Source organism: Cervus elaphus, chromosome 11, assembly GCF_910594005.1.
Source record: "Cervus elaphus chromosome 11, mCerEla1.1, whole genome shotgun sequence".
In the NCBI taxonomy this organism is placed as follows: domain Eukaryota; kingdom Metazoa; phylum Chordata; class Mammalia; order Artiodactyla; family Cervidae; genus Cervus; species Cervus elaphus.
The window spans coordinates 87,247,653-87,263,023 of NC_057825.1; the positions used below are offsets into that span (position 1 = coordinate 87,247,653).

Here is a 15,371-nt window from a genome sequence, read left to right on the forward strand (position 1 = left end):
GTTTTTTTAAAAAATAAAGATCAGGGCGTTAATGCTGTGGAAAGTTTGTGATTTCATTTTCAGTTCAGTTCAGTTGCTCAGTCGTGTCCGACTCTTTGCGACCCCATGAACTGCAGCACACCAGGCCTCCCTGTCCATCACCAACTCCCGGAGTTGACTCAAACTCATGCCCATCGAGTCGGTGATGCCATCCAGCCATCTCATCCTCTGTCGTCCCCTCCTCCTCCTGCCCCCAATCCCTCCCAGCATCAGGGTCTTTTCCAATGAGTCAACTCTTCGCATGAGGTGGCCAAAGTACTGGAGTCTCAGCTTCAGCATCAGTCCTTCCAATGAACACCCAGGACTGATCTCCTTTAGGATGGACTGGTTGGATCTCCTTGCAGTCCAAGGGACTCTCAAGAGTCTTCTCCAACACTTCTACTCAATAAGGACAACATGGTATCACTGAATCACAGTGAGTTAACCAGTTAATATCAGTGTTTAAGCAACAGATGACTTCACTTTGGGGACATCAAGACTCTTCTTGTCATACGCCGTGTCTTGGTGAAAGAGGATCAAAACCATGAAACCGCAATAATGGAGCCTACTACTCTACATCCACTCCCAAGCATCATGGCCCAAGGACAGGCACTGCAGAACATGGACTCGCTGAGACAGGTCCCAGAGAATGTGTCTGTTCTTTCCTGCTCAGCTAGTATCATGGACTGAATATTGCTATGCCTCTCTGTGTATATTCACATCTGACCCCTAACAGCATGACATGAGGAGGTGTGGCCTTTGGGACATAATTAGATTTAGATGAGGTCATGAGGGTGGGCCCTTGTGATAGGATTAGTGTCCTGATGAAGACAGACACACTAGAGCCCTTTTTCTGCCCTATGAAGACAGAGAGAAGGTGGCCACAGACAAACCAGGAAGACAGCCCTGAAGTGAAGTAAAAGTCGCTCAGTCATGTCCAACTCTGTGACCCCATGGACTGTATAGTCCATGGAACTCTCCAGGCCAGATTACTGGAGTGGGTAGCCTTTCCCTTCTCCAGGGAATCTTCCCAACCCAGGGATCGAACCCAGGTCTCCTGCATTGCAGGTGGATTCTTTACCAGTTGAGTCACAAGGAAAGCCCAAGAATACTGGAGTGGGTAGCCTATCCCTTCTCCAGCGGATCTTCCTGACCCAGGAATTGAACCGGGGTTTCCTGCATTACAGGAGGATTCTTTACCAACTGAGCTATCAGGGAAGCCTGAAGAGAGCCCTACCAGGAATTAAATCTCTCAATCTCTTGATCTTATACTTCCAATTTCCAGAACTGTGAGAAAATAAATTTTGGTCATTTCTACTACCCAGTCTATAGTATTGGGTTGGCCAGAAGTTCATTTGGGTTTTTCCATAAGATGTTACAGAAACCTGAACAAACTTTTTTGGCCAACCCAATATTTGTGATGGCAGCCCAAGCCAACTTCTACAGAGAGCAATGGTTCTTGTAAATCCTCCATACCCAGAAGAAGTGACCTAAGAGCCTGCATGGAATAGTAGAAACGATACTGGAGTAAGACCCAGAAAGCCTCAGTTTTAGTCCTTACCTACCATAAACTCAAAACAAGACATGAAGCAAGTTTATTTCTCTCTGGACTTCAGCTTCCTCACCAATCCAATTTTAAGGATAGACTAACAGTGCATGTTCACTGATGTGCCTAGAGTCTATGATTTTATGAAGACTCTAGTACAGGGGTGAGGGTAACCTGTGAAGGTCCTTGTTCATTGAACGCCCCCTGCCTGTCAGGCTAATACACTAGATTCTCTGCTACCATATTTCCAGATCCTAACATCATATCCTGACCTAGACCAACTCAATCAGTGACAACCAGAATGGGCTTCCTCTTCTGGACCTTGTTTCATGTCCTCCCCTTTTCCTGCTAGGCGGTACTACCAAAAAAAAAAAAAACCACACAGTTCTTTCTAAAAACAGTTGTGGCTTTTCAATGACTCCTTTCTAAACTATAAGAATTATAATAAATAGATAACTACCAATAAGTGAAATAAATTATTCAAGATAGGCATGGAGAGGCAGACTTTCCATGCCTTGAGGTATGACTCATTAGAAAGTCACATTATGGTTGATCAACCCACACTGCACAGGTGTCCCAAGAATTATCCCATGTGTGAAACTGCCACACTCACCTCTACCACACCCAGAAGTACCTTATTCCAATGTTCTGGCAAAAAGCCTCAAGGTATTCTGGCAAGAAGAAACTACACCCTCAGTTCTATGAATCTGGTTGAGGAACATGAATCCCACTTATTAAAACAAAACAAAAAAAAACCCCTGGGATTTCTCATAAAAACCAGACTGAGGACCCTCTTGGGAGGAGCTCTCCCTGCAAGTAATGTAACGATTAATCCAAACTCCTGTCACAACTCTTCTTTGTTTCTATTAATATTTTCACTATGATATAAACACATCTCCCCTCTGGCAAAATGACTTCTGCCCATCTTCTGAGCAAAACAGTCCTCCTTGAGCCTGTGGACCAACTATGGCTCCAAACCAAACTAGAAAACCTCATGAGAGCTCTTCAGCATCCATGTACCAGAACATTAAATATGTTTATGTCTATGTGCCAATAAGAAAAAGCATCCAAATCTCTGAACCCTATCACTAACGCAACATATTTGATCAACTTGTTCTAAAGGCCTGTTGTCATAAAGGGGAATATTGTTCGATGGAGCACTGGCAGGGTAACAGGCATTGTCTCATAAGAAGAAGAGGAAAACGCTTAAATACTTCCAGATTTTCTAAAAGAACTTGTAAAAAATTTGCTTTGGCTTGAGTAGAACATTCTTTATAGGAAAGGTTTTTTTTTTTTTTTTTTTTTAAGTTCACCCAGCTTTCTTTTATTAGAGTAATTAAAACAATGTTAGGCATTTGGGGTATCTGATACAACCATAATCCTCTGATATTTCAGGGTATTGATTTTACAAAGTATCTACTGTGACTAGGGCATTAACTGTTGTAAATGTATCCACATTGATTTCTGACAGGGTATTTGTTTAAAGCCTGCTGAAGCCAAACCATGGGCTTCAAGGAATTCCAGACAACGACTTTAGTTTTATGAAACAGTATTTTTAAAGTTACACTAAGGCAAAAAATGGTTTTAAAGTAACATAAAAGGGGGAAAAATTCTTAAGCATGAAACTTATGATTCTACTTGACATCTTTTCTAAATAAACGATCAAATTTGGGCTGCCTATTTTCTCCACCTCTACAATGATTTGAGGATTTCAATAGTCAAGTCTAGCAGACTATGATATGTGTGCCTTGCTATTCTTAAATTGCAAAAAGAATAATTATGTTTTGTCATGATTATATTCCTACATCATAATTCCCTTAACCTCCCCTTGCAACAAAACATAAACAACATCATAAATCCTAGTACTAGATGATACAAAGATGAAATTTATCCTAACTCCACTACCAAGGATCCTTCCTTTATAAAGACAGACCCAAGATGAGGATAGAAATTAAGACAGGCAGATAGGCATGACATGGTTATTACTACAGTAATCGGATCTCTCCTAAATGATGAACATAAAGGCCTATTCTGCCCAAAGCTTATTTCCAGAACTGTATTGAGAGAAATTCTTTCTATAAAGCTTCATTGCCTGTCAGTTTCCTTTTTGTCTACAAAGAAAGATACTGAAAGGAACATAAAACCGTTTGGGGCCTTATAACACTATGTAAACTGTAACACGTGCCTCATTTGGTTAAGCTTGCAGTTTTTCTGTATCTCATCCAAGTACACAGAACTCAAAACTAATAATTACCTGTGGTTTGGTTGCAAGCAGTATAGAAAAACTGAATGCCACAAGTCATATTAATAGGTTTAATTCCCTGTGAGCAGGGAACCACGTCTGTCTTGACCACTGCTCTGCCACTTGTGGCGGGAACATTCGCTGCTCACCAGAGAACCACTTGCCTCCCCACATGTTCCGGTTCCTAACCCTTATTAGTCAGCGTGGACTGCCATAACGAAATTCCAGAGACTGGGTGGCTTCAACAACAGACATTCATTTTCCCGCCCAGTTCCAGAGGGTCGAGATCAAGGTGCCAGCGTGGCCAGCTCTGGTGAGGACTCTCTCCCCGGCTTGCAGGAGGCTGCCATCCTGCCATGTCCTCACCTGGCAAAGAGACGGAGCTCTCTGGTTACAAAAACACTAACCCTGTTGTATCAGGGCCTCACCCTTATGACCTCATTTACTCCTAATTACTTCCTTACGGACTATCTCCAATTACAGGCGCACTGGGGGTTAAGACTCCAACCTGTGAGTCTTCCTTGCTGCAGAAAGTGAGAGGCCATGCCTTCCACACAGCGCAGCAGGAGAGCCATGGAGACCGCCGTCGGCCTGAGTGCCCGAGAGATGTGCCGCGCGGTCCCCGGCTCACCTGCTAGACATCGAGTGTGCACAAAGCGTAAGCTTTTGCAGGATTTATGACTACCTTCAAACTTTGCCTACTCTAACACTAACAGATCTGCTGATGACTCTGGTGTGCCTAGCAATGAGCTCAGTTCCTAAGTGGCCCTGTCCTCATGAAAAGCACAAGTTTGTGGGGGAGAGAGGAGAGGCACAAAAATCAGCTTTAGGACAATTAACTTTGAAATGGTCTGATTGGATTTTACATGCAGCAAAAGGTTAGGGAGGAGGGATCAATGTGCATTGAAGGGCTGAAAGGCTTTTTGGAGGAGCCAACACTTGAGTCTCTCAAGCTGGGGTAGATTTGGAAGATCATTCTAGGTACTGACTGTGTTCGATGTTTGTACAGTTTGCTTTGTCCATTGATACTATGAGTAAGTATAAGTGGCCTCTAAAGTTGTGGAAAAGAAGAAAGACGTCAAAATCATTACAGTCAGAGCACTGCATGGCTAAAAGGAGCCTTGGTAGTCTTCTCAGCCAAACCAGTCATTTGAAAAATAAAGAAACCGAGGGCCAGAGACATGATGAATTTGCCAAAATGGAAAAAGAGTGATTGTCTTGGAAATACTAATATAAGCTAGTCCCCTCACCTCTCTGAGCCTCAAGGTTCATTTAAGTAAATGGGAGACAAGAATACCTACTTCTCGTTATTTTGAAGTTGTTCTGAAGGTCAACTAAGGCCATAAATGTGAATGCTCTCTATCAAATATTTTATAAAAATACACTGCCTCATTAAAATGCCTGCCCCAAAGCCACAGACCGTTAGACCATTTTCTTAACTCCGTCAAAGCTTGCACACTCTAAAGCAGTCCTCTTCAAACTACCATCTTGAAAGCACTGCTCTTTGTTCAAAATACTTAGAACTCCTCTGTCTGGATTTCAAAATGCAGGCATTTTGCAGGCATCCTCAATGGTGGCAAATCCTGTTCACCAAGGGGCTGACCTGAGAGCTTTGGACGCTTTTGAATTCACTGAGAATACAGTAAATAGGTGGACAGAAAAACAGACATATTTTCATGTGCAGCTCATTAACGGGTTCTGAAACACTTCCTTCAAAACCAATTTCCTAACTGCAAACAGCAGTGTTACTAGAGTAAATTGCACAGTCTCAAAGAATGAGCTCATTGAAACAACATCCAATTTCATATATAAATCCTTTTATATATGAAAAGAGAAAAAGGGAGAAAAACTGGGAGGATAAGAAAACAATGTTACCATCATTGTGGGGGAAGGTGCAGAGCAAAGTCTGAGAATCCTTTTGATATCTTTCAACAAAGGGTAATGCTGTTTTTTTCACTGAAATTTATGAATCAGGTTCTGAAAGATGGGGTTGTTGCTTATGTTTGTGCTTTTAGTAAATCAGATGATTCCACTTCATTTTAGCATGTCTCAATTCCAAGGGGTCATGTAGACAAAGCCAAGAAACAACATCAGACCCTAGAAACGCCAGCTGTGACTCTTCAAACATTTCTGTAATGTACAAGAGCCTACACCAGCCACCAGTTCAAGCCATGATCTCTTAAAACCACTTCCAACATGCTCAGAACTGTCGTCTTCAAGTGACCACAAAACCTTGCCACTTTGCCGATATCAGAAGTGAAATAGCATGCATCTACTCGGAATTGCCCCATCATTATTTTCAATGCCTACTTCTCTGCAAAAACAAGAGTCTAATTAAAACAGTATATAATCTCAGTGAGCCCTAGAGATATAAAATATGGAAATTTGATATTCCATGTCATGATAAAGGCATTTTCACTGCCAATAAAATGAACAGCACCTGAGTGGACTGAAGAAGCATAAACGTGCTTGTCTATTAAAAAGGTCAGGGTGAGTGAACACTCAAAACTGACAGCCATTTTGGTGCCCAGAAGGCGTTGGCCGGGGTAAAGACGGGATGATAGGCAGTAAGAAAGGTAATGTCTGGGTCATCACCCATTCTCTGAATTACTCTACTTCAGTTCTAAGAATCTATATTTTGATTATCCTAATGTCTCAGTCCTACATTCTCACTCCAAGTAAAACCAGCAGTTCTTCCTGCCGCTGGCAGAAGCCCAGTGACATGGAGACGTGTTCTCTTTCATATGCAGCGTGTGTTTCCCCTTTGGATCTTACCCCTGGCTCTATTGATCTTTTTGACTCCAAGAAGAGGGCCCCTGCCTGAAGTCCATCTGGCAGAGGTGGCTAGAGCAAGAGCAGGTGACACTGCGGAGGTCCAGGACCTCTCAAGCAACGTGTCATGTGTATGCGTCATGCTGTTGACACAGGTAAGGTTGGGCAAAGATGGGCATTTCAGAGCCACCGGGGACAACTAGACTCCCTACCGGTCAGTTAAGTATTTCTTAGATTATGCCAAAGGGCTGTTTGAGTAGGACACTGAAGCAAATCTCAGATGGCATAGGAAGTGTCTGGTGGCTATGATTTATTCCACCTGAAGGAGGCCTAACTGCAGTAAATGCAATCAACACAGCCTCACAGGACTCTCTGCTCCTGGAGAAGGCAGATATTTGGTAACTCTGGCCCTACCTTCCCTCATCATTGCCCAGCAGCACCTCTGCAAGGTCAAGTGCACCCAGGAGAGCCCTGACCCCAAAAGCACATTGCCTGGGGAAGTGGAGAAGAGGACCACATACAAACCTGCCCCCACTGCTGACCCAGCCTGGCTAACTCAGCCCACCTTACCACATAAGGGATAACACAGAAGTGAGAGGCCGAGAGCCTGCAGTAATAATGCTTTATATTAATAGTTGTTCCTTCCCGAAACTTCTCATGTATTTATGTAAGTTATGGACTCAATTAGGGAATTAACCAGTGTGAAAGTGTTACAACCATTCTGGCATTATCCTCCCATCAGGACAAAATTAGTATTTCATCCTTGCTTCAGGCCTCACCCCAGTAATGCTCATCATCAGTGCAGAGAAAAGTCTGAAGAAATCAAAGAAGAGGTTTCTAAGCAGAATTTCATGTCCTAGATCCCTTAATTGAGCACTAAATTCCTTTCTCATCAATGAGAAGAGATATTCAAAGTCTGAAGCCCATCGCTACGTCTACTGGGCTGGCCAAAAATTTGTTCAGCTTTTTCTGTACCGTCTTATATGTACTGTGCTAAGTCGCTTCACTCATGTCTGACTCTTTGTGACCTTGTAGACTGTATCCCACTGGGCTCCTCTGTCCATGGGATTCTCCAGGCAAGAATACTAGAGTGGGTTGCCATGCCCTCCTCCAGGGGATCTTCCCAACCCAGGGATTGAACCCGTGTCTTTTATATCTCCTGCATTGACAGGCAGGTTCTTTACCACTCATGCCACCTAAGAGGCTTACGGAAAAACCCAAACAAGCTTTTTGGCCAGCCCAATACATCTCTACTTACCCATCTGTTTTTTCTACTGTGTAGAGTCAATAGACAGCTCTATTTTTTCATTGGCATCTATGTGGTAGAAACCAGGAAATTTTTTTTCCAAAGTCCTGAGACTTCTAAAAAGTACTTTCGGCTCTGAAGTTAATATACTTCCCCACTTCAGTGAGCTCACGCTTTCATGCTAGTTTCTCCATGATGCTTCTTTTTTTTAAGCTTTCTTTTCATTTTTAATAAAACCAAGTGAATCTGTTTGGTCCTTCAGAAGTGTGTGTGTGTCCCAGTATTGTGGTTTAGAGCATGAGGATGTTATTGAATTTATCTGCCAAAAAGACCAATCTTCAGTTAAAGAATCTCTTTTTCCAAAGGCCCATTGTTTCTATTTTCCTGTCCAACTTCTAGAACCTCTAAGAGGATTGCAAACTCTTTACTTTTTGCCCAAGGGCTTATTATTTATATGACCAATAATTAAAGGAAAGAAAGATTTTTTTCAATGATACCAGGATTTCACATCAAGAAGTGGTCCTTTTCTTCCTAATACACATAAAAACTTACTTTCTTCTATAGAATATATATTAGAGAATTTAGAGTGTTTCTTATGGTTCTTAAAATTAAACTTTCCTTATTTTTTTAATTGAAGTACAGTTGCTATATATAAGTTACAAGTATACCATATAGTGATTCACGATTTTTCAAGTTTATGCTCCATTTATAACTATTGTAAAATATTGGCTACATTCACCATGTTGTACAATATATACTTATAACTTATTTTATACCTTATAGTTTGTACATCTTGTACCTGTATGGAGCTTTTTTCCCCAACAATATGGGGATTTTATGGTTGCCAACCATGAAAGTGAGTTTGAGTGTTATTTGATTACCTTTATCTGTGCTAGAGTGCTGTACTAAAAATATCCTTTCTCTTCTGTTTACTTCTATTTCAGGTTTTCTAGTATTTCTGTTCTCTTTAATGCAAGCATTCATATGTGCAATGTGCTGCTCTTTTGGCACTTGCAATAGGAAAGTCTTGAGGCACCTAAATTTTTGTCTCATCTTGTACAACTGTCTAATTAAGGGGCACGTTCCCACAATGAACAAAAAACACATGATTTCACAAGGCGGCAGTGGCACACCCAACCTGGAAGCTGGACTCCCAACCCTCCATCTCACACAAGGTCTTTTCACACCATCTGGCATCATTAGGTCACTGTAAATGTTCATTCCCAGTAATTGGGCAATACATAAAACATGTTTGAAACAACCAAAAACTCTTGATGCCAAATAAGTCTCCAACTTGGGTCACTGTTAAGAAAATCCATTTAGAATAAAAGACACCCTTGAACAATGGAAAAAGTGTATCCATTCAATGATCTTATGGTACAAAAATAGATTTGAGGGGTGTTTTCTGAAATTTGGCTTCTCCAGTATTCTTGCCTGGAGCATCCCCATGAACAGAGGAGCCTAGCAGGCTACGTCCATGCGGTCGCAAAGACTCAGACACGACTGAGTGACCAAGCACACATTAGAGGTGAAAACTTGCTGGAAATGTTAAAATAACTATAACCACTAGAAATGTAATTCTAATTTGATCTATACATTGTGCAAAATATCAGAAATATTTTCAAATATTTATGGAGTACCAGTACTTACTGTAGGCAACACAGATACCTATCTTTGCCAAAATTATGACTTTTCAACTATTTCAAATTTGATTTTTTATTGGAGTATAATTTATTTTTAATATTGTGTTAGTTTCTGCTGTACAGAAAAGGGAATCAGCCATACATATACATATATCCACTCTCTTCCAGACTCCATTCATTATAGAACACTGAATAAAGCTCCCTGTGCAATACAGTAGGTTATTATTAGTTATCTTTTGTTTATTGTAGTACACTTCAAACTTAATTTACATTCAAGAAACCAATTCCTCTTGGCCATTCTGTGCTTAGTTGCTCAGTTGTATCCGACTCTTTGCAACCCCACTAACTGTAGCCTGCCAGGCACCTCTGTCCATGGGGATTCTCCAGGCAGGAATACTGGAGTGGGTTGCCGCGCCCTTCTCCAGGGGATCTTCCCAACCCAGGGATCAAACCCAGGTCTCCCACATTGCAGGCAGATTCTTTACTGTCTGAGCCACCGGGGAAGCCCAGGAATACTAGAATCGGTAGCCTATCCCTTCCCCCGGGGATCTTCCCAACCCAGGAATTGAACAGGGTCTCCTGCATTGCAGGTGGATTCTTTACCAGCTGAGCTACTGGGGAAGCCCTGATCACTCTATATGTTCTATTAATTTCTGTTCTCTTAATACTTGAAGGTGAATTTAGTGATTCCTGTACCCAGCCTGATTCACATAGAAATCAACAGTCTATATAATCTTAAGAATAAATTATTTTTTAGGACTCTGAAAGATGAAACATCACAATAGAAAGGTATTTTCCCCTTTATCTTGACACTCTCCATCAAGGTAAAAAGCATTTTACATATTTCTAATCACATTATTCCTATTCTTCCCACTTTATAATATTAAGACAAGTATAAAAAATCTGTATTATTTATCTATCATTACTAGGTCTATTCGCTAACCACTGAATTTTCTCCATTAATCCTCTCTCACTTCATTTCGAAAACAGCATTGGATTCCATGACTGTTATTCAAGAATACCTGATTCTTGACATCAATCAAAGATGGAACTGGTTAAAACAAAGATGGAGCTACTCATCTTTACCTCATAATCCTCCCCTGCAAGGGTCAATTAATCAATCAGACAGCACATTTATCTGATTTCTGAAGCCAGGAAGTTCAGAATAGTCCAGCTTATCACCATCTTTTTCTTCACAACAGCCCATAATCAAATCCTGATGCTGGATCCTTCACAAAAGCCTCTGCATTCAACTCTTCAAGTTGACTTCTTATATTGGACCCTGATCATTTCACAATTAGACCAAGGCCAACTTCTCTTCCCTGGCTTCCTCATGTCTACCATGTCCACATCCACTTCCATCTCATTCAAAAGTTGAAACTTTTAAAATTTTCTAGACATTCAGTAAATGTACTAAACTTAGAGCTTTTAAATTCATCTTAAAATTATATTATTCTATTCATAAGTCAAGAAAATGTTCACATTTTCTTTCTTTTTCTTATAAGGAATTTTCAAATATGCTGAGATAACCCAAAGAATAAAAAACAGTAATCACTTGTATTTCCACTTCTGAGTCAATAGCTATTACAATTTTGCTATATTTGTGTATAAAAGGCATTTGAAAGTAAATTATAGACATCATGGCATTCCTCACTCAAGAATAAGGACACTGCCCTACATACCTCTAATACCATTATCACAGCTAAGAAAAGAACAGTTCCAAAATACCATCTAATATTCAGCCCATATTTAAACATCCTCAATTGTTCTTTAAATGTCTTTCAGAGCTGTGTGTTGATTTTTTTTTTTTAAAGCCAAGATATGATTAAGGTTCATACATTAGATGTGCTGTTATCTCTCTAGTCTCTTTCTGGGGAAGTCAGTGTGTGTGTGTGTGTGTGTGTGTGTGTGTTGAATGATATGAATGTCTTAAAGAAACCAAGTGTGTGTGTGTGTGTGTGTGTGTGTGTGTTGAATGATATGAATGTCTTAAAGAAACCAAGCAACAATTTATCAGTCTTTCTGATGTGATAGCTTTGGCTTGTTTCTTCACTTTCAGTATTCCCTATGAGGGTGTGTGTGTGTAATGATATGAATGTTTCAAAGTGTGTGTGTGTGTTTAATGATATGAATGTTTCAAAGAAACCAAGCAACAATTTATCAGTCTTTCTGATGTGATAGCTTTGGCTTATTTCTTCACCTTCAACATTCCCTATAAGCTGGAGGTTAGGTGTAAAGGCTCAATTAGATTCTGCTATATATTTCTGGCAAGAATCCTTTTAAGGAGTTGCTATACATTTCATACTGTAGCCCATTAGGAGGAACATGATGTCATTTGTCCTGCTTTTAATGATTCTGAATTTGATCACTTGATCAAAGGGCAATCATGCTATTTTTAATTTTACACCAAGTTATTGATTTTGCCCTACACCCAACATCTGCAGGAACTCTACTCTAGTTGACGTCTCTGGTCTCTTCTGATGATTCTTCCTCACCTGTTTCTTACAGTGCTCTCTCTCCTCTATTTAATTTCTTCCCTCCTCTCTGTGAGCTTAGTTTCCTAACCATTCATTCATTCTCCTCCACCATCCAAGCAGGTCCCGAAATTCTATTCTGTGAAAGTCCCATGAATTCGAATACACTGATCACAGTTCATGTTGGATTTTCAACCTCAAGTTTACTGGCTCATTGTTAGAATGTGCTACAGAAACAAGAGTATTTTTACCAAATTTTGCAAATGACCTCTAATGGCAATACACAAACATAGGTGCTTACTGATTATGACATTGAGTTCTCAGTAGGTATAATCTCAGTGAATAAGAATCTTCCTACTGAGCAAAACACCAGTATTTATTTAAAATAAATAATAAATAAAATTTTAAGTACTCGTTAGGGTTTTCTGCCATTCATTTAAAATCCACTTATACCTCCCTCTGTAGCTGTATTTGCAAAACAACCATAGCAAGCAAGCACAAATATTTTCAAACACCTTTGTAGGACGCATCTTATATACTATTGACTATTTTGTCAGTAATCCTTTTAATGCCTGGATCATCCTAATTGCACAAATTGGACAATCACAGGCATTCAACATTTCTCACCAATAGGAAAAAAAATGTATTCTGAGAATATTTTGAAGATGTTTTTACTGACTACACATGCAAAATGAATTAAGCATTGAGATCATTGTCTGGATCATTTAGATCAGAAGTCAGAGAAATATCCAGATAAGGCAAAAATGTGTTCTAATGAGTCTAATGGTGGAATTTGGATAATTCCACCAACTATCCAATTCATGTGAATTGTATAACCCATCTTAGGCCTAAAAGTAAATAATTTGTTTATATTCTTTCCAGTGAACAACTGTCTGCCTACAATTACATGTACAAGAACAACAAAGTCTGTTGACATCTCATTTTCTTGCTTTTTACCATCTGTGTTCCAATTTGGAAACTAAGGAGAAAGATACTGGGCACAGAATTTTAAAAGGACCTGCTTTTTCCTCATGATCGACCTAAACTGAAATGACGAAACAATGCAAATGACACCAAATTCATCCTCCTCCTCCAAGATGTTTCTGGGGCAAATTGTGCCATGCATGAAGTTTATTTCAGCCCCACTGCCCCTGTAAAAACTTGCCTTTAACACAGTAATCCAGTCCTTACTTCTAAGCTAAATGTAACTTGATGATATTCCTTCTGTAAAAAGCATGTTTAAACCTGGTCTTCGAGGGAGGTGGGAGGGGGGATCGGGATGGGGAATACATGTAACTCCATGGCTGATTCATGTCAATGTATGACAAAACCCACTGCAATGTTGTGAAGTAATTAGCCTCCAACTAATAAATAAATAAATAAACCTGGTCTTCAACTGAGGAAGAAAAGCGCCCCCTTTCAGTAGGCATTTCAGGCATCTACAGGCAGACCAAGGTTGAGTGGGAGATTAAACCTTCCCTGCCTTAGTGAAGTTACATGACATAAGCAATCACCTGCTCTATTTTACATTAGATTCTCTCAATAGGTAAGCATTTTCTAAGCTAGTATTTGTATAGTTCTGTAACATTTGCAGAGCATGTCACTTTGCCTAGTCTAATCTTGACCAAGTCCCGTATTCTTGTCTCCACTTTACAAATAAGGAAGCTGGTTCCTTGCCACCAGTGCTGAGCCCACAGCTCTAACCAAGGTCTTATAACTCTACATGGCTCTTCTTTCCATCCTGGTCTACAAACCAATTCTGCTTCTTCCTCTAGGAGAAAAGGGTTTCCCTGGTGGCTCAGTGGTAAAGAAACCCTGCCAATGCAGGAGACACAGGTCCAATCCCTGGGTCAGGAAGATCCTTTGGAGAAGAAAATGACAACCTACTTCGTATTCTTGCCTGGGAAATCCCACGGACAGAGGAGCCTAGCAGGCTACAGTCCATGGGGTTGCAAAAGAACAACTAAACAACTAGGAGAGGAGATGACCTAACCACAGACTTGCCCAGCACCTAAAAGTGTTCTCCAGGTTCAAAAGCAAGAATGATTGATTCTATTACCAACAGATATCACACACACAGACATACATAATTTTTTGGCTATTCAGATAACAGTAGATAAACAGATCTCACCTATTCTTCTCACAGGGGGTTAAAACCATAATCAAGTGACAGGAGAAGAACCACAGAACAAAGCTATGTCATTATAACATAATTCCAAAGCAGGAAGCACCAAGTAACTGTGGTAGAGGAACCAGTAATTTTCTGTTGGTTTTACTATGCAGTCAATGATGAGTTTTGAAGAAAAGTCAACTTCTCTCTCACTTAATGATATATAGACCTACAGTTACACATAAATACAATATTTAAAATACACTTCAAACAACTCATACACTGCTATTCTAGTTATATAGTTTTATAAGAAAATAAAAGATGACAAATTATTATTGGGTTCAAAACTTGACTATATCCACTAACCAGCAAACTATTGCAAAAAGGCATGAAAATTTTCAAACATCTCTATAGAATATATCTCATGTACCGTATCTCATGCCTGACACATGATTTAAACACAGATCACTGTAACTGAAAAAATACCAACAGGCAATCATGGACATCTTGCAGCATTTCTGGAAGTTCAATACATACTATTATCTTATAGATACTTCCAAATATCTTACAATGCTTACAGTATCTTATATATCAGAGGTTGGCAAACTCTTCCTGTAAAGGTCTTTGCAGACCATACTTTAGGCATTTCAGATCATATGACCTCACTGAAAGTATATAATCCTTCTGTCAGTATCATGAAACCAGACATAGACAGTATATAAATGATGGATCTGGCTGTATCCAATAAATCTTTATTTATAGTAACAGGCCCACAGGTTGCCAATTCCTTCTACAAAAACCCCATTTCATCAAGCCTGTCTTTCCTATTAAATGAGACTATCTAGAACATATCACTAAAATGGGCTGGGGTGCTGCTCACCTGTGACCCAATGGTTTCCTGGAAGCACCGGCCCAGCTGGGTCTTAGCAGCCACCGGATACACATGAGGAATGACTTGCTGGTATGAGGAATGGACCGTCTGGGTCTTCTGGACAGGAAGGCCTTGGTAAGGGACTTGAGATTGGCCCGGTTGAGCTTCTTTAACCTTCTGACCTGTTGGGCCATCAACTCTTGAAACCTGATGTATCTGGACCGAGGCCTCAGGAGGGTGCTTCACATGGATATTGACTATGTTAGGAGGAAATTTCACTAAAACAGATGGGGAGGAAAACTTATCAGCTGTAAATAATTAACATGCATGTCACGATGAAAGTAAATTTTCATGCTCATCAGCATGAAACTAAATTTTATACACACAAACATACTTAAGTACATATATATTATGCTGTTGTTTTGTTGTTTAAGTCATGCCCAACTCTT

At 40.1% G+C, this 15,371-nt stretch overlaps 1 protein-coding gene across 14 annotated transcripts in view; it reads right to left on the reverse strand.

The window, feature by feature from the left end:
* LTBP1 (latent transforming growth factor beta binding protein 1) overlaps positions 1-15,371 on the reverse strand; it is a 442,953-nt gene that overhangs the window by 200,020 nt on the left and 227,562 nt on the right. For all 14 annotated transcript variants that reach the window (XM_043918271.1, XM_043918275.1, XM_043918274.1 and 11 more), the window contains one exon: positions 14,932-15,200. In XM_043918271.1, coding sequence (XP_043774206.1) covers positions 14,932-15,200 — 269 coding nt within the window. The remainder of the gene's footprint in view (positions 1-14,931; positions 15,201-15,371) is intronic.